The sequence below is a fragment of the Myotis brandtii genome, unplaced genomic scaffold, assembly GCF_000412655.1.
Source record: "Myotis brandtii unplaced genomic scaffold, ASM41265v1 scaffold352, whole genome shotgun sequence".
In the NCBI taxonomy this organism is placed as follows: Eukaryota; Metazoa; Chordata; class Mammalia; order Chiroptera; family Vespertilionidae; genus Myotis; species Myotis brandtii.
In genome coordinates, this window is record NW_005363542.1 from 645,945 (window position 1) to 672,497 (window position 26,553).

At 36.1% G+C, this 26,553-nt stretch overlaps 1 protein-coding gene across 11 annotated transcripts in view; it reads left to right on the forward strand.

The window, feature by feature from the left end:
• Positions 1-26,553, forward strand: part of MON2 (MON2 homolog, regulator of endosome-to-Golgi trafficking) — a 124,109-nt gene that overhangs the window by 65,282 nt on the left and 32,274 nt on the right. For 8 of the 11 annotated variants that reach the window (XM_005871676.2, XM_014544128.1, XM_014544129.1 and 5 more), the window contains 12 exons: positions 1,681-1,782; positions 2,671-2,673; positions 2,858-2,968; positions 4,767-4,942; positions 8,293-8,455; positions 9,935-10,228; positions 13,812-14,010; positions 17,227-17,855; positions 23,369-23,512; positions 24,132-24,149; positions 24,435-24,563; positions 25,350-25,540. In XM_005871676.2, coding sequence (XP_005871738.1) covers positions 1,681-1,782; positions 2,671-2,673; positions 2,858-2,968; positions 4,767-4,942; positions 8,293-8,455; positions 9,935-10,228; positions 13,812-14,010; positions 17,227-17,855; positions 23,369-23,512; positions 24,132-24,149; positions 24,435-24,563; positions 25,350-25,540 — 2,159 coding nt within the window. The remainder of the gene's footprint in view (positions 1-1,680; positions 1,783-2,670; positions 2,674-2,857; positions 2,969-4,766; positions 4,943-8,292; positions 8,456-9,934; positions 10,229-13,811; positions 14,011-17,226; positions 17,856-23,368; positions 23,513-24,131; positions 24,150-24,434; positions 24,564-25,349; positions 25,541-26,553) is intronic. The other 3 variants (XM_005871678.2, XM_005871677.2, XM_005871679.2) reach the window with 3 other exon arrangements.

Consider the following 26,553-nt stretch of genomic DNA (forward strand, 5'->3'; position numbering starts at 1 on the left):
AATCCTCACCCAAGGATATTTTTCCATTGATTTTTAGAGAGAGTAGAAGGGAGGGAAGAGACAGAGAGAGAAACATCGATGTGAGAAAGACACATTGACTGGTTGCCTCCCACCCTGACCAGGGCTGAGGATCAAGCCTGCAACTGAGATACATGCCCTTGACTGGAATCGAACCTGGGACCCTTTAGCCCATGGGCCAAAGCTCTATCCACTGAGTCAAACTGGCTAGTGCCAAAAATGTTTGTTGATGTAGGCATAAGAGAGTATTATTAAACTGTGCTTTCTGAGAGATCAACCAAAGGACTTGTATGCATGCATATTAGCCTAATCAATGGACACAGACACCAGAGGGGTGAGGGCATGAGTGGGGTGTGGGGTGTGGGGGGACAATGAGGGGATAAGGACACATATGTAATACCTAATCAATAAAGAAAAAACAAAAACTGGTGGAAAGCAAAACAAAAAAACCCTGTGCTTTCTATAAAAATTCTAAATATGCAGATACTAAAATGAGTAGAAACATCTTATTTTCTACATTTTTAAAGTTTATTAGTTATCAGTGTAAGTTAAATATTCTAGGTATTAAAGATGTATATATTAATGTTCTTTAGCTGTGGCTTTATAGTGACCAGTCATCTCATTTTGGTCCTCATTACAGGAATTTGTGCTAATGTGTTAAGGAAGTAGCTGATGGTAAAGCCTTCAAATTCTTTTTTAGAAGGAGGTGATGTTAATGATACTTGTGCAGGCATAGTACCATGGTCATATCAATAACAAAAATAACAAAACAGAATAAAGCATAATAAATGAATAATAAAGCAAAATAATAGTTTGTTTACTGAATGTCAGACACTACAGTATGTTATTTAAGTATTGAAAGCAACTCTGTGAGGTTCAGTAGCACTATCCCCATTTTATAGATGAAATATGAAATAGCTTAAGTAATTTGCCTGGGATCACCTATTTTGTAATTGGTGAAGCTTGGATTAAACCCATATATGTCTCATTCCAGACCTCCATTTTAAACCACTTCACTAGTGACTTTTGTGTGCATCAAAGTCAGCTATGAGATTTTTTTAAAAATATAAATGTCAGGGCCACATTCTAGGCTTCCTGAGTAAGAATCTTTGGGTATGAGGCCTGGATATCTATACATTTTCTTCAATGAGATCAAGGGAGAGGGAGTATGTGCTTGGAAGCTCTCTGGTATCTTTTCTCATAAGGACACTAATCCTATTGTATCAGGATTGTATAATCCTATGACCTCATTTAATGTCAATGATCTCATGGGCTCTATCTCCAAGTACTGTAACATTAGGGGTTAGGGTTTCAACATGTGAGTTTTAGAGGGACACAGTTCAGCCCATAGCAGAATTCTTTCCTTCTGGTTAGAAAACTAGTCACTTTCTGTGTCTGAAATTTTTGAATTTCACTTTTCCCTCACTAATGCATTCTCTTTATAATTAAATTTTCAAATTAGAAGCTATTCTGGATACTTGCGGTTGGGCAGAAAGGCTTATCTCATGAGGACTGAGGTTTTATTATCTTTATTGCTAACTTTGTACTAACTAGTCATATATTAGTTATAGTCATGCTCTTCAGAGTGTTCTCAGTTTCATTTATAGTTCAAGTACTCAAATTTTTCTTTAAATATCAAGATGTAATATGTTTTCTCTCTAGGAACCCTCTCTTTTTGCTGTTGCTAAATTGTTAGAAACTGGTCTAGTTAACATGCACCGAATAGAAATTCTATGGAGACCTCTAACTGGTCATCTACTTGAGGTAACCTCTTTTTAAAAATTATTATATTTATTTGTTTTTGTTAAGAATAAAGACTTAACACAATGAACTAATGACTCTGGATATCCATACACAAAATCAGGATTAATTTTATCTGTACATTTTTATCAGGGACTAAAGTTAATTGCCTTGTTGAAAGAATTCTTTTTGTTTTGGGCTGAAAATGGGTGCCATATCAATAAAATCTCTAAAGTCTCCTTCAGCTGTTAGTTTGGGTTCCCTTTCTTTTATGATACAATCTTTTAATCACCTTATTTTTAGCTAATTCAAGGCAATTGGGACAGATTTAGTAGTAAACTCTCCTGTTTTACAGCCTTTCCCATGATTATGAAATAGATCTCCTACAAGGGGAAAAACCTGTTTGGTATCACTACTTGTAGATGGCACCAGGGAATTTTATCTGGATTTGTATTCTCTAGTATTCAAGTTGGGGTGATTCTTAATCATTAGCTTAATAATAGCTGCTTCTATCAGTATACATGTGTATGTGCAGTTTTGGTTTATGATGCCATGATCATTTGATACTAATTTAGTAACCTGACAAAGATATTATTTTTAATAAGAAAAACAAAAGTGCTAGTGCTTTTCTCCTCCCCCCCCCCATTTTATTTGGATTACTTTTATGAGCTATTAAAGGACATATGCAGATTTCTTTATTATGGATAGTCTCCTCAAATGGCAAAAAATGCCATTTTTAAAATTGTAGCACATTATTTATGTGGGTAGACCTAATTAGAAACATTAGTATCTGCTTCTTTTGTTTATTCTGATGACATCATTTACTTTTATGAAATCCTCTCTTTTCTGTGACTTGTTTGATTCATCTTTTATCTTCTGTCTCTCTATTGCTTCCTCTTACCCATTATTCAGAAGGTAAGCTTACCTATATTTTGGATACAATATTTCCTTCAACCTTTATTGATGAATATTTGATATAATTTTTTAAATGTGAAAGGATAAAAAATGTAATGTTTTTATTTTTCTTTTCTCAAATTAATATGTAAGCTTAAGTATATAAGTTATATATTTAATTTTTGTTCAATGTATTTACCTTCAGGTCTGCCAGCATCCAAATTCTCGAATGAGAGAATGGGGAGCAGAAGCTTTAACTGCACTTATTAAAGCAGGGTTAACATTTAACCATGATCCTCCACTTTCACAAAACCAGGTAGAAAAAAATCTTTTTAAAAAAGAATATTTAATGTAAAATCATCTTCCATATGTAATTTTTTCTTAATTTATCAAATGGCTGATATTTTAAAAGTGGGTTTTGTTGCTTAATCAATGATATGTGGGCCATGGGTCTCCAGGTTGATGTACCTGGATATTTAGGATTATCGTTATCTAATGTTGTAGAAACTTTCTTGTGCATGACATTGAACTAAGTTAATAAACTACCTGGAATTTGTCTCCCAGTCCAGAACTTTCAGTGTTGGGGCTTCATTTTGGGGCCCTATTTTATTAGTCTCTTTTTCTTTCTTTGGTCCTTACCTGTCTCTGACATTTTTCTTCTCATTACCCTTACATGGGGAGAAAACAAGTGGCAGAAGGGATGAACACAGTAAAATAGATTTTTATTTTTCAGTAATTTACAAAGTTATTTTATGTTTTCATAGTTTACATTAGTCTTGAGTCCTTTGTCCTGACTCACCTAATCATTCATATATATTTTATACAGTTTTTTAAAAGTACACCAAAGGTTTATTGTTTGAAGATTGAGTCGGAATGAAGCATTTAATGAAGCAACTATTCCCATTGCTCTCATTATCTTACTGTATTGTAATTGTATTCTACAAATTTATTCATCAAACTAGAGGCCCAGTGCACAAAATTTGTGCACTTGGGGTGGGGGTCCCTCAGCCCAGCCTGCACCCTCTAGCAGTCTGGGAGCCCTTGGGGGATATCCGACTGCTGCGGAGGTGGGAGAGGCTCCTGCCACCGCTGCTGCGCTCGCCAGCCGTGAGCAGGCTCAGGGCTTCTGGCTGAGTGGTGCTCCCCCGTGGGAGCGCACTGACCACCAGGGGGCAGCTCCTGCGTTGAGCATCTTCCCCCTGGTGGTCAGTGTGCATCATGGCAACCAGTCGTTTTGCTGTTTGGTCGATTTGCATATTAGCCTTTTATTATATAGGATACTTATAAAGTACGTAAGGCAGGCAGTGTTTTAGCTTTTGGAGTAAAATGATGGGCAAAACAGAAAAGTTCTACATTTTTATAGAGCTTTTATTTTAGTGATTGCATATTTTTTTCCTACTGCAACTTAATTTTTATGAAAAGAAAACCCTTGTTTATGTGTATCTTCAGTGTCCAGCTTAATACCTTGCACATAGTGAGACCTTACAAATGTGTGTTCAATCAGTGAACCAAATAAATGAATCTTTGGAGAGAAGAAAGTTAAAAATGAAGCAAGTGCTTTCAGCTGCTGAAAGTAATAGAAAGGAGTGCTGCTTTTTTTTTTTTTAAACTCTCCAGCAGATTTTGTGCTTATATGTCATCTTTGTTTACCATACTTATTCATTTTTTAGAAGTATTGAGAATTTTAAATTTAAATACATATGCTATACATTAATAAAGTAAATGAAAGGTAATTTTAGAATTTGGAAATTGTTTTCCTTTTTACAAATATATCTAAATTTTTACAAATATAGATATATTTCCTTTAGTGAGATTTATTTCCATATGTATTTATTATTAATATCTTTTAACATAAGGTCACTCCCCATTTATCCTGAATTCTAACATCTTAAAAGATTGATTTTTATTTTCTCTTAAATTAAAAAACAATATAGATGACAAAATAACCCCTGATGATTACTGTAAGAAAATTATATTCAATGTCTATTTTACTATAAAATTTCTGTTTACCATTGCAGTCTTATTGGAGGTGATTTTGAACTTAAAAAATCTCAGCAGAGCCTTTCTGTCTTTTTGGGCTTCTTGTCCTAATTACTTTCTTGCTCTCTTTTCAGAGACTGCAGTTGCTTTTATTGAACCCATTAAAGGAGATGTCCAGTATTAACCATCCAGATATCCGACTCAAGCAACTAGAATGTGTGTTGCAAATTTTGCAGAGTCAGGGAGATAGTCTTGGACCTGGATGGCCATTAGTGCTTGGAGTCATGGGAGCAATCAGAAATGACCAAGGGTAAGTGTTTCAAATTAACTTTCAAAAAGTAACAGAAAAAGGGAATCCATCCTAAAATCTTGTAGTAGTGGCAATTTTTTATATATACTCTTTCTGCTTAAGTTCAAGTTCTACAGTTTTTCTTAACTCTACCCTCAAGTGGCTACAGCGAATTATTAGGGTTCACTTTTGTTTTGGAAGGATGGGAAAATTGCTGTTTATTGACATTTATACAAGGATACAGGTTCTTATGATAAGATAAATGTATCAATATAACAAACTTTATAGCACATCCAAGATTGGGCTTTCTTTTGTTAAATGCTTGGTAAAAAGTAAATTTACATTTATGGCTTGACCTCTCTGCATATATTGGGAAGTCTAAGAAATTGCTTTTAAGTAACCCTTTTTCATTGATTTGTTCATTTATTAAACACTAGAGGCCCAGCACATGAAATGGTGCGTGGGTAGGGTCCCTAGGCCTAGCCTGCGATCAGGGCCATCGTCTGCCCGCTCGCCAGTCCTGCCCCACCGCCGCCCACCCCAGTTCCCCGTGGTTCCCCATTCGCCATCCAGCTTTGGGAGCCTGCAGGCTGGGGGGGAGGGACCAAGAGGTCTGCTTTCCGCCCATTAGCCAGTCCCCAGTCCCGCCTGCCGCCTCCACCCACCCCATTTCCCTGTTGGCCGGGCGATCAATCTGAGCCTGCGGGATGGGGGAGGGACCAAGAGGTCAGCGTTCTGCCCGCTCGCCAGTCCCCAGTCCCGCCCCAGTGCTACCCACTCCAGTTCCCCGTGGTTCTCTGTTGGCCATCCAGCGATTGGATCCTGCGGGCTCAGGGGAGGGACCGAGAGCTGGTCAGTGCACCTCATAGCGACTGGTCAATCAGTCGTTCCGGTCATTAAGCCATTATGTTTTTCTCCTTTTATTATATGGGATTGGTTCTGTACCTAGTATATTCCAGATACTATGCTTTCTAGTTATTCTGATTACACAGATAAATAGCTCCTGCTCTAAAAGTAGAATCCTATGGAAAAGGAACAAACCCTATAAGTAGGATATCCTAGTAAGAGAATAGTTTTTTATGTTACAGAAGTATAATAATCCAGTTGGAGGGGCCTATGCCCCTGGAGAAGGACAGAACCAAAATTATGAAGGATATTATATGCTTTCATAAACTATTTGGACTTATCCTTAATGCATTAGGGAGGTATTTTAGGATTTTAATCAGAGGAGTAAATGTATCTGATATGCATATGAGATGTATCACTGTGTCAAGCAGCCTGGAGGAGTGGATGGGAAAGCCTACTGTGCTCTCTAGAAATAGAGAGGAGATGGATTTGAGCTACTTATTAACAGATTAACTTTTAGGGGGAAAGGGTTTTAGGAAACAGAATCAGGAATAATTCCCAGATTTCTGGCTTTGCTTAGTGGATAGTAGTCCAAATTACCATAAGGTATATAACTAAACTACAGGCCCGGTGCATGGATTCATGCACTGGTGGGGTCCCTCAGTGTGGCCTGCAGGGATTGGGCCGAAACTGGCAGTCCACCATCCCCGAGGGATGTAGTAGTGCATGAAACAGGAGGTGGCTGGGGAGGAGCCAGAGCCCAGGCCAGGCTCCACGCTGCTCCCGCTCATCTTGGCCCTGCTGCACCTGCTGCTGCCGCTCAGTAGGCTCGCTGCCACTCTGTTGCGGTCTCAGTGCGCCCATCCTAGGGCAATACCAGCATACCCATGATGGAGAAGCGGCTGCGGGCTCACACCCAGTCAGTCCCTATTCTGGTCCCAGTCTGGATGGGGGAGGGTTGCACAGGAGGAGTGTCTGCGGGAGAGGCTCGTGCTGCCGCAGCAGTTGTGGGAGTGCACTGACCACCAGGGGGCAGCTCCTGCGTTGAGTGTCTGCCCCCTGGTGGTGAGTGCACATCATAGTGAACGGTTGAATGGTCACTTATGCTTTTATATATATAGACTAGAGGCCTGGTGCACAAAATTTGTGCATGGGGCTGTGTGTCCCTCAGCCCAGTCTGCACCCTCTCCAATCTGGGACCCCTTGGGGGATGTCTGACTGCTGGTATAGGCCCAATCTCGCAGGGGACATCCCGGCAGTCAGACATCCCTCTCACAATCCAGGACCGCTGGCTCCTAACCGCTCGCCTGCCTGCCTGATCGCCCCTAACCACTCTTTTTGCCTGCCTGGTCGCCCCTAACTGCTCCTCCCTGCTGGCCTGATTATCCTTAACTGCCTCTGCCTCAGCCCCCACCACTGTGGCTTTGTTCAGGAGGAGGACCGGATGACCGGAAGATGTCCGGTCGACCTGGTCTAATTAGCATATTACCCTTTTGTTAGTATAAATAAGGAATTCAGAAGAAAGAGCACATTTAGAGTAAATGTATGGATTTGTTTAATTTAAGGTAGGACAGTGCAATGGAGAGAACAGAAATTTGAATGTATTTGTGTGTAATTCTGCAGCAGGATTTGTAATACCTTGTTTTGATGACTAATTTAGTACTTTTACATGATTGAGATGCTTGAGACTATTATGGAAGTCTTATTTAAAAATTTTAAAAATTTATTTGTAGTAATAAATTTCCTTAAATCCTACAAAATATTGAGATGATTAAAGTGAAATGATATCAGCTATAGCTTAAATGAAGCTGAAGTTTCTTCTTCCAACCTATAATGTAGTTATAAAATACGATGTTGTTATATGAATGAAGTGAATTAATGCATGTAAAACTCTTACAAAGTTCCTGACATAGTAAACAATCAATGTACTAGCTATTATAATTCATTTTCATCATTATTTTTCGCCACCAGAATTTATCTTAAAAAAATCAAATACTTCGTATTCTCTTTATATGAAATTCAAAATTAGTATTTTCTTTTATAGATGTAGAATTTAAAAATAAGATATAGTATAGATATAAAAGAATAAAGAACTAATTTTCATTCAGTGAGTATTTCATTGTGTGTATACGTGCTAGGCATCATGTTAGATATTGGGGATATAGTGGTAAGAGGTTAGCTCTAGGCAATTTCCTTTCTCATTTAATGTCTTAAGTTTTGTTGGACTAGTTGGTGCAAAATACAAATAAAAAATAATATGGCATTAATACACATTTTCCTTTCCTTTTGCTAGTGTACTGTTTTATTTCTGTACCTGTGTATTTTTTTTATTAATTATTTTAAATAAGCATGTTGTTTTAAAATCTCTGTAAATGTTGAAGTACTAGGTTATCTATATTAGAGAAGATTTTCTTGTTCAAACTTTAAAATAAAATTTTGCATGGTCCAAATTACCATAAAAATATATTTCCCTTACATTTTGTTTAAATGCATGAGTATAAACTTCTTATCTTTTGTGTTTTCAGAGAATCCTTGATACGAACTGCATTTCAGTGTCTTCAGTTGGTTGTAACAGATTTTCTACCAACAATGCCTTGTACTTGCCTGCAGATAGTTGTAGATGTTGCAGGTAGCTTTGGACTTCATAATCAAGAACTTAATATTAGTTTAACTTCAATAGGTTTATTGGTATGTATCATTGCCTTTTAATAATATAACCTAGAGAGTGAATGGTAAGCAAATACTTGGCTCTATAGGAGTCATTTAAATGACTCTGATACCAAACATATCTTCCTTAAAGGATTAAGTGACACAATTTAAGAAATAATTCATTAGTAGCAGACTATTTGGAATAATTTTGACATATGGAGCTGAAATTTGTTTTTTACATGGTTTTCTTGGGAGGATTTAATAAACTGGTAATAGTACATAGAAGAGAAAGAGTCAGTTGACTCTCATGTAAAGGTTAATTGATTATTAATATTATTTTGGAAGCAACATTTTGATATACTACTTATTTAGTAAATAAAACTTCCATAAGAGGCTTCACCATTTATGGAGTCCCATAGCTTGTCAACACTGCTTTGTTAGCTGTAAGGAGACTGCACATGATAGTGCAAGAGCCCAGACTGTTAGACATGTACTTTAATTCTGTCTGCTCCTTGTTAATTGTTAAATTATTGATCTTCTGAGCCTCATTTTACTTATTTTGAATATAAAAGTAATAAAATGTAAGTTAGGATATTGTTAAATATTACACAAAGTAAACATGTAGAGAGCTGTTGCCAATACAAATTTATTTAAAGGCAGTTATTTAGACTCTTAAATGTATATTATAACTCAGAATTTTACAAGTCAAATTTAAATACCCCTCACAAGCTAGATAACTTAGTATTTTGCTATTAACATGTTAAGTGCCATGTCAGTCACCGGTGACTGACACTATACTTTCCGTCAAAAATATAATCATGGGGGAAAACATAGGCATGTTCTGTATGTATGTATAATTGCTCCTAAAGAGTAGTTGATTAATTCAATGTTGATTTCTGCTAGATATTACTTCCTTTATTTTATATTTATGTTCACAGATATTGGACTCTACATTTTTACCATTGATATAATTCTCATTGATTTGCATACCTTGCTGTGGTTGCGAATGAAGTTATAAGATATGTTTGGAAATAGTAATTGCTCTTGTATGAAGTTACAAAATACTAACTTCATATTATATTAAGGAATGATATTAAGGAATTGTTAATAATTTTGTTAGTATGATAATGGTTTCAGGGTTATATTTTTAAAGCCTTTTTCTAGTAGAGATTATAAAATAGGTATAAAGTAAAAATAAAATATTAATAATTTTTATCTAGGTGGTGGGTATATCAACATATTGACATACTCCCTATTTTTCTGTGTTCTTAACATTTTTCATAATAAATTTATAAAAAATATTAATGTTAGCAAAGTATTTCTCCCCCATATTCTCCTGAAATCAGATAGAAACACTTGATAGAGAAAGAGATGTTTTCATTAAATCCCTTCTAGATTTCTGAAGTAATTTTTAGAAGTTTTATTCTAAAAAGTAAAACAACTATGGGTTGCATATTTATATATGTCTTTAAAATAAAATCTATGGATAAAGTGATATTTTTCTACTTTGCTTTTTAGTGGAATATTTCAGATTATTTTTTCCAAAGAGGAGAAATTATTGAAAAAGAATTAAATAAAGAAGAGGCAGCACAGCAAAAGCAGGCAGAAGAGAAAGGGGTTGTTTTAAATCGGCCATTCCACCCTGCACCACCATTTGATTGCCTTTGGTTGTGTCTTTATGCAAAATTGGGTGAACTATGTGTGGACCCCCGACCTGCTGTCAGGAAGAGTGCAGGGCAAACTCTGTTTTCAACAATTGGTGCACATGGGACCTTATTACAGCATTCAACATGGCACACTGTTATTTGGAAGGTACTGTAAACTAGCTTGAGTTACCAGCTTTTAATTGGAACACACATATATTTTTTCAATTAAACTTTTTCCTGTTTACTTTTTCTTTCTGGAGGGAAAACTGGTTCTTGTATTAGATCCCTTCACTTTAAATTTAATCTTCTATTCCTTGTTTCATCTACTTTGGGTACCATCTCTTATTTATTTATTTATTTATTTATGTATGTATGTATGTATGTATTTATTTATTTAATTCTTTATTGTTTAAAGTATGACATCTTTCTCTTTTTCCCCCATTGACCTCTTCCTGGCCATCCCCACCTCCTAGCACATGCCCTCATCCCCCTAGTGTCTGTGTCCATTAGTTATGCTTATATGCATGCATACAAATCCTTTGGTTGATCTCTTAATGTCCCCCCTACGCCCCACCCCTGCCTTCCCTCTGACCTCTGAGGATTGATGGTCTGTTTGATGCTTCTCTGTCTCTGGATCTGTTTTTGTTCATCAGTTTATGTTGTTCATTATATTCTGAAAATGACTGAGATCATGTGATATTTTTCTTTCTCTGACTGGCTTATTTTGCTCAGCATAATGCTCTCCAGGTCCATCCATGCTGCTGCAAATGGTAAGAGTTCTTTCTTTTTTACAGCAGCGTAGTATTCCATTGTGTAGATGTACCACAGTTTTTTAATCCACTCATCTGCTGATGGGCACTTAGGCGGTTTCCAAATCTTAGCTATTGCAAGTTGTGCTGCTATGAACATAGGGGTGCATATATCCTTTCTGATTGGTGTTTCTAGTTTCTTGCGATATAGTCCTAGAAGTGGGATTACGGGTCAAATGGGAGTTCCATTTTTAATTTTTTGAGGAAACTCCATACTGTTTTCCACAGTGGCTGCACGAGTCTGCATTCCCACCAGCAGTGCACGAGGGTTCCTTTTCCTCCGCATCCTCACCAGCACTTGTCAGTTTGTTGATTTGTTGATGATAGCCATTCTGACAGGTGTGAGATGGTACCTCGTTGTTGTTTATATTTGCATTTCTCGGATGATTAGTGACTTTGAGCATGTTTTCATGTGTCTCTTGGCCTTCTATATGTTCTCTTTCGAAAGGGGTCTATTTAGGTCCTTTGTCCATTTTTTGATTGGATTGTTTATCTTCCTTTTGTTAAGTTGTATGAGTTCCCTATAAATTTTGGAGATTAAACTTTTATGGGATATAACATTGGCAAATACATTCTCGCATGCAGTGGGCTCTCTTTTTGTTTTGTTGATGATTTCTTTTGCTGTGCAGAAGCTTTTTATTTTGATATAGTCCCATTTGTTTCCATTGTCCTAGGAGCAGTATTTGTAAAGATATTGCTACGACATATGTCTGCTATTTTTAAAAATATTTTTATTGATTTCAGAAAGGAAGGGAGAGGGAGATAGAAACATCAATGATGAGATAGAATCATTGATCGGCTACCTCCTGCATGCCCCACACTGGGGATTGAGCCTGCAACCCAGGCATGTGCCCTGACCGGGAATTGAACCTGGAACTTCCTAGTTTATAGGTCGACGCTCAACCACTGAGCCACACCAGCCAGGCTGTCTGCTATTTTGCTGCCTATGGATTCTTCTGAGATTTTTATGGTTTCCCATCTTACATTTAAGTCCTTTATCCAGTTTGAGTTTATTTTTGTGAATGGTGTAAGTGGTGGTCTAGTTTCATTTTTTTGCATGTATCTGTCTAATTTTCCCAACACCACTTATTGAGGAAACTGTCTTGACTCCATGCATCTGTGCATTTGACAAAACTGAAAATGTTCGCTTTGTCATATTTTATATTGCACTTTACGTAAAACAGATTAAATATTTAAAACCTCATTTTTTTTTTTTGTCTTCATCTCTTATCTCTGTCTCTGATTTCTGCCTTTGCCCTTCCCTTTTTCCCCATTTTCCCAAGTGGTAAAAATAGGAATTGCTAAACCATTACACATAATTCAAATATAATATAATCAAATGAGAATTTTATGAATTAAAGAATATCAACAACTGAAATTTACTTGCAGAATCATCAAACAAAAGTCACCTTCAATTGGTAAATTCTACGTTCATCAAATATAGTTTTGTTTTTCTTTTTTATTCCCTTCTAAAAACTTTCTTACAAAGTCAACAGCTAGGCTCTTCTTTTTTGTTCCATCTGTTTCATTTTAATAACATTCTATTTACAATCCTTTCACTGCTTTTGTGAATTTTTGAGATCAGTAAATTTGACAATAGGCAGCATAGTAAACCTTAATTGTACTTAACAATGTTTTCAATTTAATAAAGAGACCTCAAAATGTCTTCTTAAAAAATTAATGTACATTTCCTAATAAAAATAACTAAAAGCCCTTGTGTGTTCTGTCTCAACTTTATCCCCTGGCTCCTCAGATCAGAAACATGCTTAACTTTTTTGTTACCGTTTTTAAAAGCAAACTGGTAATTTCTCTTATAGCTGTTTTCCTTTCAACAGCTTCATTATTTATCTTGCTGCTTAATTCTCAGGGATTTATTTCTTCCTTACCTTCCTTGCACTCCCTTATCCCTTATAATTTGATTTCCAGATCATTCTACTTCAGAGTCTCTTAAACCTTAGCCAGTAACAGAATCACCTGGAGGACTTACTAAAGCACAGATTGCTGAGCCACCACTCTATCCTCTAGATCAGAACCTTTGTTCTGCCAATGGGCATTTGGATACTTACAACATCATTTGCTTAATAGAATTCACTTAGTGTAAATGTATGTTGTTATGATAAAAGTGCCTAGATTTATTGAATTTCTACTCCCACCTTCTGTTGCCTTGGCAGGGCCAGATCAAATGATTTCTCAGGCCTTATACTGCCCATGGTCCAGGCTTTCCCTACCCCTACTCTAGAGTTTGACTTTTTACCCTTGTCCTGGGGCCTGAGAATTGCATATGTATGACGCTCCTGGGTGATGCTAATGCTGCTGATTTTGAGACCATATTTGAGAACTACAGAAATTGTTCACAGGCTACAGGTAGTCTTCTAATTGCCAAGTTTTTTGCCATATGTTCATTCCTTATCCTACTGATTTTTTTGTAGCATTTAACCTTGTTGATTAGTTTCTCCATGAAATTTCTTTCCTTGGTTAGTTTCACAGCATGCTTCTGGTTCTCTATTCAATTTTTATTTTAATTTATTTTCTTATTCCTTCCTCTGAATCTACCCTTTAAATATAAACATTTTCCAAGTCCTAAAACCATTTCCTGTTTCATTTTTCCAAGTATCTTCATCTAATCCTGAAGCATCAGTTATAAGCTCTATCTAAATGTCTCCCATAATTATATTTTTTGCCTGGACCCTTCTCATTAGTTTTGTTCTTTTTTAATATATTATCCCATAGATGCTCCACTAACACTTCAACCCAACAGTCTTAGATGATGTTCTTTCTAATTTATTTTAATTTTTCATATTCCATGACTTATATAAAATACTTTTAGTGTTCAATTTCTTCTAACATAGGGGGATTGATTAGATTGTCAGATATAATTTTTGTAATAATTCCTAATCTATATTATCAATACTTTTTATATGTATTTTTATAAATATTCAGGTTCTCTTTCATCTGTTGGACCGAGTTCGAGAGTCTTCTACCACTGCAGACAAAGAAAAGATTGAATCCGGTGGTGGCAATATTCTCATTCATCATTCAAGGGACACAGCAGAGAAGCAGTGGGCTGAGACATGGGTTTTAACATTGGCCGGAGTAGCAAGAATCTTCAACACTAGAAGATATTTACTGCAACCTTTAGGTCTATATATACATATATATGCTTTTTTTTTTCTTTTCCTGGTGATACAGACAATTCATGATAAAGAAAATTTGGAAAATACAAAAGATTTTTTTTGAAATTCATATACAATGCTACTTCCCAAGAGTAATCTTAACTGCCAGTCTTTGTGTAAATGTGCGGTATGTGCATAAGCAGTTTTCATTGAAAAAATAAGTATTACCTGCTATGGGCTAGCATCAAGGGAATATAATGATGAGCAAAAAATACACCATCTTTGCTGTCATGGGCATTTGGAAGAAGTATAACTACATTAAAAATGCAAAATTGCTACAATTATAAATGCTACAAAGGAGTGGTGCATTATGAGCTTATAATAGGTATTTAACCAGACCAGTGAGGTCCAGATAGTCTTCCCTAAGAAAGCATTATTTTATCTGAGATTTCAAGGATATGAGATTTCATCAGGTGAGGGCAAAATGAAAGCTGAAGGGCCTTATAGGCAGAGAGAACATATAGAAGAGATAGAAGAAAATTGGGTGGGAGATGTTGAGGACCTTAGCATGTTTGAAGGTTTGGAATGAAAGTGTGATTCCAGATGAAGTTGTAGAGGTAGAGAGAGGCCAAACCATGCAAAACTCTGGAGGTCATATTCATAAGTTCGAACTCCATCCAACAGCAGTGAAAAGCTACTAACGGTTTTAGTTCATATTGTGACATGATCAGATATGCAGTTCTAAAAGGTCACTGTGGATGGTATGAAATGGCAGCAAGGAAGGAAGGAAGGCAGGACACTATTAGACTGGTTAGGAAGCTGTTGGTGCAGATCAGTGGTTCTCAACCAGGGCTAATTTTGCCCTCCCCCTTTTCCCTCCAGGACATTTGGCAATGTCTGGAGACATTTTTGATTGTCACAACTGATGAGGAACAAGTGCTGCTAGAATCTGGGGAGTAGAGGCAACGGATGCACAACAAAGAAGTATCTAACCAAAACTGTCCATATTACTGAGATTGAGAAACGCCAGTGTAGATTATAGTACCTTCAGTTCTGGTGGGAGTGATAGGGGTGATAGAAAATGTGAACAGAAATACTTTTGTACATAATTGAGCATGCTATACATATTTTATTTTTTAATTTATTATTTTATATTTGACTTTTTTCTGTTTTTGTTAAAGCATAAGCATATTTACTTTTTCTGTAGGTATTTTTGTGTGGTGATCTTCATGTACATTATTTTAAAAAAAAATAACTTATAGTGCTTCATTTTTCATTTTAGGATTAACATTTTTAAATCTTATGTACAATGACATGTACCAATTTTAACTGTATATTTGCTGAGTTTGGACAAAATAAGCATCATTTTTAATACCTCCATAATAGTTACTTTATTTTAAAAGCTAAGAACTAATAGATATAGATTTAGATTTTTAGAAATGAAGACATTACGTAGTTTGTTTTGCGTTGATAATTTTTTACAATTTGAAACTACAAATGTTTTTTATTTGGAATGAAGTTCATATTTTTAACAAACGTGTAATATATAATTATCCTAGTCTTTTAGAAAAATGACTTTTTCCTAGACAGAGAGCATATTAATAGAGGAATTGCTTTTGTTTAGCTATTTTGATAGTTTTTAAACATAATTTGTCAAAGCTCTTTGAATAGTTTACTGAAAAAATCTTTTTTATTGTATGTAAAAAATTATACCTTAATTTTTAATTAAAAAAAGGAGAATAGAAAAGAGGCACAAAACTGGGAAGGTGTTATAGTTTGTCCTATATAAGCAGAGTAGTATTTATTGTTTCATACCAGATCTGCTTCTAGCTTTTTCTATTAATTGAGTGCTTCCTCAAAAAAAAAAAAAAAAATCAAGTATGGTGCCAAGTGGGTGCTAGAATTATTGGGGGGATCTCTTTGTAAATTATATGTGTCTAACTACTATGCTATACATCTGAAACTAATATAAAATAATATTGAATGTCAACTGTAATTGAAAAACATTTTTTAAAATAACTAAATAAATCAAGTCATTTATAGCCTTTCCAAGGCTATAAACCTTGATGATTTATATATGTTCCATAACCTACTTATGTTATCCTACTTTGGAAAATGTAAATTCCTCTGATTTTTGCATTATTTAAATGCAAGTATGTAGATAATAAAGCAGCTCTTAAAGTAAAACTATCTGGGCCAGATTGCTGTTAGGAATAAGGTCATTTTTGCTGGACTTCATAGAAACAAATTACACCTGGGTTCATTATGTGTTTAGTTGGTCATAGTAGTAGAGCAAGAGATTGAATTGATCAGTGGAAACCAGCAACTACCATTCAGCTCATGCCTTGATGACTCATTTTCATGTGAGGGAAACAAATTTATACTCATTATGAAATGACAGTCTATTTATTTTGTCCTGGTAACTATTATGGGTGAAAAATGTTTAAGAAAGTTATACAACTGCCCTGGCCAATGTGGCTCAGTTGGTTGGGTGTCGTCTTGTGCACTGAAAGGTTGCTGGTTTGATTCCCAGTCAGGGCACATACCCCAGTTGTGGGCTTGACCCCTGTGGGGGATGAGGTCATGCAGGAGGCAGCTGATTGATGCTTCACTATTACATCAAAGTTTCTCTTTCACTCTCCCTTTCTCTCTCTCTCAAAATCAAGAAAAAAATCTTTTTAAAAAAAGTTGTATAACTATAAATTATTAAAATATGAAAACTAAAGTTTAAAGTTTAATGGAATGACAGTTTAACCATTTAGACATATAAAATAAAGTTTCATACTGTTATAGCTTGTAACTTTTCCAATATATTTAAGAATTATAACATCTTAATCATTAATAAAGGCAGATAGATAGACTGAAGATGTTACTAAAAAGCTTTTGTTTTTACCCTCTTAAATTTTTTTCTTTCTCCTTTGGCAAAAGTACTAGGATATAGTATAAACATGTATACTTACATTTATAGAGTTTTGTTTTTAAAACCAAAACATTGTTTGATATACCCATTATCTAATCTCTTCTTGGTGCCCTTTGTTCCTGTATCTGAAAAATAATTTACTGGGTTTTCAGGTTGTAATGGTCTTAATTCACATTGTTAGTAACCTTAGTACCTAAGCAGTTTTTTCTAGTTCCATAGGAATTTAAGCAGAAAAATAAAGCAAATAGATTCTAAAGGGTCTAATAGAGAACATTTGTTCACTTTTATGGTGATATATATATTTTTTCTCTTCTTAATATAGGAGACTTTTCAAGAGCATGGGATGTTCTTCTTGACCATATACAATCAGCAGCACTCAGCAAAAACAATGAAGTATCTCTGGCTGCACTGAAAAGCTTCCAGGAAATTTTACAGATTGTGTCCCCTGTCAGAGACTCAGATAAGCCTGAGACACCGCCTGCAGTTAATGTACCTGTGTCTGTCCTTCTAGGGTCAATATCAGGCCCCGGCCTGAGCAGGCCATTTGTAAGAACAGATTCCATTGGAGAAAGACTTGGAAGATACAGTAGCTCTGAGCCACCCGTAGTTACTGATGAGCTTGAAGATTTGAATCTCTGGTGGGCTGCATGGAATACCTGGTATAGAATTGGATCTGAAAGCACTAAGCCTCCTATTACTTTTGATAAACTGACTTTTATTCCCAGCCAGCCTTTTCTTACAGCTTTAATTCAGATATATCCAGCTCTCTACCAACACATAAAAACTGGTTTCAACATGGATGACTTGCAAAAATTGGGGGTCATATTGCACAGTGCTATTTCTGTCCCAATAAGTTCAGATGCATCTCCTTTTATTCTTCCATCTTATACTGAAGCAGTTTTGACAAGTTTACAGGAAGCTGTACTTACAGCTTTAGATGTTCTCCAAAAGGTAATAGAATTTTAATGACTATCTAAGCAAAAATGCATGTTTTTTTCTTTGCTATGTATTTTTTTGGTAATTAATTCTGGATCATTAAGATTGTTATGTATATATACTTGGGATAAGTTCAGGATTGTAAAGATCTAGTTATTTTAAAAACGTGTCATTTTCTGGTAATTCAGGTTTGTTTTGAGAGTCGTTAAGAAACTGCCTGCATATTGTTTCTATTCACCAGCATTTTTGGTTTGTTCATACATCTCTTTATAAAAAGCTAATACTTTTTAGGATAACAGCTTTTGTCTGGTACTTATGTAATTAGAAAATTAATAAGCAATCGGATTACATATATATATATATGTTTTTATCTGCAGTTAAATCTAGCTCTGGAATTCTTGGAAGCTTATTTTACAAAAAGAAGTAAGGATAAATTTATAAAGTATTTTACAGAAATTTAAGAAAGTTATATTTTTACCTATGTGTGTTTTGTTACTGCAAAAAATTTATCAAAACAGACCTAAATATCATTGAATAAATTCCAATTAGCAAGTAACACCAGATCAAAATCAAATAATTCTTTAAACTTTAATGTAATTGTTAGTGCAATTCACAACAACCAAAATGCTGAAGAACAAAATGCCAACTGAAGAGACAGCAATTCCAGTACAGTAGCAATGACATACTAGTACCTGGTGCAAGGCTTCATGAACATTGAAAGGAAATTAATTAGAAGGTGGCCAGCGGGGCGGGACTGGGCGAGACAGTCTGGACACGCTCTGGAGCCAACCTCCCGCGGTCCTTCCCTGGCAGGCTACATCTAGGCCAGTTGCACCTGGGGCAGCACTGCAGCTCAAAGGGCATCTGCAGAGTGAGCAAGGTCCCTCCGGCAGGTGGGTCCCTCAGTCTGGCCTGCGGGGATCGGGCCGAAACTGGCTCTCTGACATTCCCCAAGGGGTCCCAGATTTCAAGAAGGCAGTTCTTGGGTGACATACCCTGGAATCGGGCTTCCTCCTCTCTGGTTCCAGGATGCATCACCGGAGTACCGCCGCTGCCAAGTCACCACAGCTTGGCAGCTCCTGCATTGAGCATCTGCCCCCTTGTGGTCAGTGAGCGTCATAGCTACCAGTTGGAGTGCCTTCCCCTAGTGGTCATTGAGCATCATAGCTACCAGTCAGACGGTCGCTTAGCCTTTTATATATATAGGTTAGAATGGAACTAGTACCTGATTATACATGTGTGATCCGTAACCATTTATGTACTGTAAATCATGTTTTCTATTTAACTGATTGCACATATCCAACTGGAATGATGAACATTTTCATATGAAGAATGGTGGTTTCTGCTATATGGCAATACCTCTTATTTGCCTCTGGAAGAAGTCTAGCTGAGCAGTAATTCTTTATCTGTTTAACCCTATTATACAGAGAAACACATTATGTAGAAACTTAAAATTTAAGAGAATCTGGCATTAAAAAAATTTATTGTAGGAATATCAGTTTTCCACAATTGAAATCAAAATAGCTGTTTTTAATTGTAGTGGGGCAGGGGGGATGTAGGTTCTCAATAATTACTTTTCCCCCCTTGCTTGATCATGCTCATAAATCACTCATAGACTGCCCAGAGAGAATGGAAAAGTAATTTTATCAAAAAAGAAAAGAAAAGCCACAGGCCTTGTGGGATGCCTATAATCTACAACTCTCATTCAGATGTTTGATTCAAACTTTTATATATGTGTAGAGGATAAAAATAAAGAAGAAACAACAAATGCCAAAAAACTCTCTTCAAGAGAAAAAAGTATATCATTAAAACAAAACAAAACAAAAAAACAGCCTCTGCTTTAGCAATAAGACAATAAGTGGAATCATTCATCCCAGTTACTAGGAATTTGTTCTGAGCTTTGAAAACAACATATACCTTCAACCTGAAACTTAAGAAGCTTTATATTGTTCATTTATATCAATTGATATTTTGCATTGTTAATTTTCACTGTATCCATTACTTGAAAATAATATAATATGGTAATCTTTAATATTTCCTGAGAAAATTTTACATATTTCATGATCTGTGAGAATGTTTTTATATTTTCCTCCATGGGTTTTGGCAAGTTTTTGCTTTGGGATTTTATCCTAACAAACTATTCAGCAAAACATTTTATTGATTAAAAACTACTTTCCTTCCTAAAGGAAAAACTCATATTTTAAAAAAGATTTTTAAATTGATTTTTAGAGAGAGAGAAAGGGAGAGGGAGAGAGAAACATTGATGTGAGAGGGGAACATCGATTGGCTGCCTCCTGCATTCCCCACACCAAGGATCAAGCCTACAACCCAGGCATGTGCCCTGACGGGGAATCGAACCAGCAAACCCTTCTGTGCTCAGGATGATGCCCAACAAACTGAGTCACACCGGCCAGGGCAGAAAAACTCTTTTTTGATTTCATATTTACCCTTATATTCAGGGTCACAGTCTTTTCTTGGTTCTCAAATCACTAGTTCCTAACTAAATTGTCTCAGTTACATATGCTAATTGATTTTTTTTTTCAAGACATTTTGGCATACATGGAGGACCTGAGAATTTGATTATCTGCTTTTATTAAGTTCTGAGATCAAGAGACTGCAACTGTCTTATTTATTGCTAAACTTCCAAAAGTCAGATGGCTAGATAACCTGTCTCCATCATCACAGTTGCTGGAGTGGTACTCCAGGAAACATCATCACATTGTGTGTGAAATGGTGCCTTGGAGTTGTTCAGTGAAACCATGTCTTCTTACAGGGGCAAGTTTCTGAATCTCTATACTTCAGATGCCTCATCTATAAAATGAAAATAATCTATAACTTTTTTCCCTATTAAATGGGATAACATTTGTAAGATATTTAGTGCCTGGCACAGTTAAACATTCAGCAATTGTTAGTTTAGCTGTTATTATCTTCGTCATCAGTTTCTCTAGCAAAGGCCTTAGAACATGGTAGGTAATGAATGAATTATTATCGATTAATGAGAGAAACCTTGAACCGTACCAGAAGTTGGATGTCCAGTTTTTGGATGTCTTGTTTTCACATACACAGTTTTTAAGAACTAATAGGAAATATTCTTCATATTGCTTATTGATTCTCAGTTTGGGGACTAAAATCTGTTATCAAGTTTATATTATAGGTTTTGGTGATATATCAACTTCAGAATACTAAAGAAGAAAAGCCAATAATAATTTTTTTTCTATGGAGTTTGTTGTTAAAAAAAAAGTTGACTCTATATTATACATTTTAAGATTCCAGAATAGCTTTATAATCTATGATAACACTACTTATGTTTTATTTTTATAAAGGAACACAGAAAATCCCAATGCATAGTCAAAATCATTATTTGGTGCTAAGATATTTCCAGAGAAATTGTGATACTTAGTTTACTAAGTTATCAACACGGGCTTTTTTTTTTTCAATTATTGAAAATAATGCACTTAGGATAATTGTCTCTTTTCTATAGTAATTACTACTTGTTTACTTCTAAGAGTTAAGACTTAGCAAAAGGTTAATGAAGAAGGTGAAACTATTAGAAGTAATTAATAGAGAGAATTTTTTTTCCTCACCTGAGGATATACTTTTTATTGAATTTAGAGAGAGGAAGGAGGAGAGAGACAGACAGACAGACAAACAGAGATATCCATGTGAGAAACATCGATCAGTTGCCTCCTGCCTAAACCAGGGATTGAACCTGCAACCCAGTTATGTGCCCTGACCTGGAATTGAACCTGCCACTTTTTGCGAAAGGGGACAACATTCCAACCAACTGAGCCACACCGGCCAGGGCTAGAGAAAATTTTTTTTATCATTCAGGTTCTCCATTCACTATTTCTGGCAAAAATAGCTAAATATTGAGACATGGTGTTATTTTTTCACATTGTAATTATAAAATGATCTAACTTAGGTATGGGCAGCACTTTGCTTATCCACTTTCTATCTTAGGACAGTTATAGCTAAACTTTCAGTTACAGCTAAGTGGCTATATCTTCTCTGAGAGAAAATGAAACTAATCTATTGTCTGACAGTTAAAAAGCCACGATTACATACAAATATAAATGTTGTAAATATCTTTTTAAAGAAATTCCTTAAAAATTTGAATGCTATGAATTTTGACTTAGTATTTAGAGTGTAGAGTGATCATGTTTTTTTATGTTTTGTAGAGCACAGATATATTTTAGGCATTCTATAAGTAATATCATTAAATATTTTTCTCACAGAGATAGATAAACACTAAAACAGGAAAATACGAAAGGTTGAGAGGAAAATACACATTTGTGGCTAGAAAAAAATAAAAACATAAGATTTATTTAAGTACTTTTGACATATTTGAATTGGTAATTAAAATCTACAATGATAAGATGGGCATTTTATTCTGTTTCATAAAATTATTTGTAGCAATAAGTTTAATTATATTAAAATATTGTAATCTTTAAAATCAAGTCTATATTCAGGTATATTAGACATTATTAAATATATACTACCCTACCCTAACTGGTTTGGCTCAGTGGATAGAGCGTCGGCCTGCAGACTCAAGGGTCCCAGGTTCGATTCCGGTCAAGGGCATGTACCTTGGTTGCGGGCACATACCCAGTGGGGAGTGTGCAGGAGGCAGCTGATTGATGTTTCTCTCTCATCGATGTTTCCAACTCTCTATCCCTCTCCCTTCCTCTCTGTAAAAAAAAATCAATAAAATATATTTTAAAATATATATATACTAGAGGCCCAGTGCACAAAAATTTGTGCACTCGGTGGGGGGGGGGGGATCCCTCAGACCAGCCTGTGCCCATTCACAGTCCAAGACCCCTTGGGGGATGTCCCCCTGTCGACTTAGGCCCACTCCCTGGGGGATCAGGCCTAAGCTTGCAGTCAGACATCCTTCTGGCAGCCAGGGAGCCCTCGGGGGATGTCCGACTAAAGGCTTAGGCCCCCAAGGGAGCTGTGATGAGGAAGCTGGGGTGACAGAGGAGCCATGTTGTCCTGCCCCGCCGCCCCGGGTCGGGTCACACACGGGACGCCAGGGCGGGCCGACGGATCGCTGCTGCCCCAGATATATTTTTTCCATTTATTTTTTAGAGAGAATGAAAGGGGGAGGGGGATAGGGAGAAAGAAAGAAACATCAACATGAGAGGCACATCAATTGGTTGCCTACCATGTGCGCCCTGACCAGGGCCTGATATTGAACAGCAACTGAGGTATGTGCCCCTGACTGGCAATTAAACCCACACCCCTTCGGTCCGAGGGCAGATGCTCTAACACACTGAGAAACCCGGCCAGGGCAATATTACACTTTTTATTTTTAAAAAGTTTTTAGTTGATTTATACATTTAGCCTATACTTTACTCAATAATAGTTTAAAATAGCTTAAATGTCCTTCAGGGCTTATAAAAGATTGTATGATACATAAAATAGGTCAGTTTTTAAGATTATTTGGTTAAGCAAATGCATGTAACAGTAAAGAACTTAATAGAATTCAGATTATGCATTCTGCTGTTCATATTTTGCTTTTATAGGCCATCTGTGTAGGACCAGAAAACATGCAGATAATGTATCCAGCTATATTTGACCAATTACTGGCATTTGTAGAATTTTCCTGTAAACCTCCACAGTATGGACAACTGGAAACAAAACACATTGCAAATGCAAAATATAATCAGGTAATTTACTCTAAATTATATTTACTATATAAGATTTTATGCCTTATAAGTACAAGTCAGTTCTACTTAAGAGGAACTCTGATTACCTAAGAAATTTTTCATTCACATAGAAACTTTTGTATGTCTGGTAACAGTTTTAGCCTAAAAGAGATACTGTGTATAGAATCTTTTCTGTGTTTCTTTTTTTCTTGCTTATGATTTTCATTTCCCAAATGGTTTTCTAGGAAGTTTGGCCTTTCATGTTACGCTGTAGTACATCTTCTTCAAAGTTCCTTTCTTGGCTGCCACAGCCCACTATAAAATGACTTCTAAATCCTTAAGCCTAATCTTTCCTAAAATAGATAACTACAATGCAGAATGAAAATATCTGTGTGATTAAATAAGAAGTCTACTACTGGTGTGAAATTTAGTTGGATTTTACATAGAAGATTTTTATAACCATAATTGGCAAATTTTAACTGTTTTGGCTTAGGAGAAAAGTAAATTTCTGAATGCATGCACATGCTGATTTTGTCCACACAACATAAAAATTATAATTTTACATGGTCCGAAAAGTAGTTTTAATGTGTATTAACTCTTTTCATTCTATTTGTCTTGCAACACAATGGAATCACAATAGATCCAACTATTTGCACCGGTGAGTTAAATTTCCTAAAATTGTCCTAACCTATTGACAACAAAGTACATCTTTTCCAGTTCTTGATAGAATGCTCTATGTGCTTTTCACGATAATTTTTATTTTTGCCTGGCTGAAAATTATTATCTCATGAAGTACATATCTCTTTGAAAACTTTGCATGTAATATAATCTGACATAAAACCAAGGCCTGAACTTTAAGACAAAGAAGCTTTCTGTTTGAAAGCAATACAATTTCATTTAATCTCATTTATTTTTAATTCCATGTGAAAATATTACTTTGTAGGCGGAATGGGTAGCCTTGAATTATGTACCGTTTGCTGAAAGGTCTTTGGAAGTTGTTGTGGATTTATACCAAAAAACAGCCTGTCACAAAGCAGTGGTGAATGAGAAAGTACTCCAGAATATCATTAAGGTATTTCTTTTAAAAAAAGTGTTTATACTTTTATTTGATAATGACAGTATTATTGAAGTAACCCTTTAGATAATAATGTTTTATCATATAATGAAAATACAATTTATATTATTACTTATAGTGACTTTTCTCCAGTGTTCATGGATAATACTTAGAAACCTGTTTATCTGAAGTATGAAGTTTTTAAAATGAAAACTATTAAGTGAATATGCATTAGATTTTTTGCAATTCCTGAATTTTGTCACATAAGACAATGAGTTGAGGGTCCTGTTTTTTAGGATGATACTTCTCATACTTTGATGTTGAACATTCAGGGAGAAATTCACAATTCAGCCCATTGATTCAATTGATCATGCATAATTTTAACAGTCATTTTTACTTTTCAATTAGAATAGATATACAATGTTATGTTAGTTTCCAGTATTGACAATTATTTTAAAAATTCATCTCTTCTTGACTGTGTCCATTCCTCCAAAAGCTTATTTCTTGTTTTTTCCTCTGTCTCTCTCTGTCTTCCTCACCCTTCCCCTCTCTCTAAAAATCAATAAAAACGTTTTTTTAAGTGTTGTTACTTTTTCAGGGTCACTGGAGATAGGATTTAAAAGTATATTTTTCTAGGCAGTAGGATTTGAAAACTATAATGAAGAATTGGTCTTTCTAGAAAATAACATCCTTCTTTAAATGAAATGCCTATGTTATTATTTTTTTCTCTTATAATTAAAAAAAAAAAAGTTGTGTGTACAAATTTTAATGAATACTTACCTTAAATTGTCTTTATTTTCACAGACCCTTAGGGTTCCTCTCAGTTTGAAGTATTCCTGCCCTTCTGAAAGCACATGGAAACTGGCAGTATCTTCTCTCCTCAAAGTTCTTTCTATCGGGCTACCGGTTGCCCGGCAGCATGCTTCTTCTGGGAAATTTGACAGTATGTGGCCAGAACTAGCCAATACTTTTGAAGACTTTCTTTTTACTAAAAGGTCAGTTAGGACAATCTTTAAAGAAGTGTATACTATGCCTGTAATTGCTTTAAAAACAGTATTTCTAATTATTCATTAAAGTAATTGATTATTGAGAATCATAGCTTATATACAAAGCACAGCTGGATTAGGCATTTATCCATTTAGTACATCATCTGTGAGCAATGGAGATTTTGTACTTTACAATTATTTTGGTAGTAAGATAGGAATCAATATATATAAAAGCCTAAGCAACCGTCCGACTGTTGGACTGTTGGACCGTTCGACGGGTAGCTATGATGCGCAAGACCACCGGGGGGCAGACGCTCAACGCACAGGCATGGAAACATGGAACAGACTGATGAATCTCAGAAGGAGGGGGGGAGGAGGGAGGGCATGAAGAGATTAACCAAAGATCTTATATGCATACTAGAGGCCAGGTGCATGGATTTGTGCACTGGTGGGGTCCCTCAGCCTGGCCTGTGGGGATCAGGCTGAAATGGGCCTGGTGCACGGATTCGTGCCCCGGTGGCCTGGCCTGCAGGGATTGGGCCGAAACCAGCAGTCCAGACATCCCCCAAGGGGTCCTGGATTGCGAGAGGGCACAGGCCAGACCAAGGGACCCTGCCAGTGCATGAATCCATGCACTTGGCCTCTAGTCCAGTGGTCAGCAAACTGCAGCCCCTTGAGTGTGGCTCTTCCACAAAATACCACATGCGGGTATGCACATACAGTGCGATTGAAACTTTGTGGCCACACTCAAGGGGCCAAAGAGCCGCATGTGGCTCGTGAGCCACAGATTGCCAACCACTGCTCTAGTCTACACTAATAAAAGAGAAACATGGTAATTAGTGTACGACCGCTACCCTTCCCATTGGCTAATCAGCATATCCTTATGCAAATTAACTGTCAGCCAAGATGGCGGCTGGCAGCCATGCACTGAAGCGAACAGGGAGGCTTGCTTGCTCCAGTGACTGCAGACTCCAACGTTCCCTGCCTGACTTGCGGGCCTCTGAGCTGCAACTCTAAGAAAC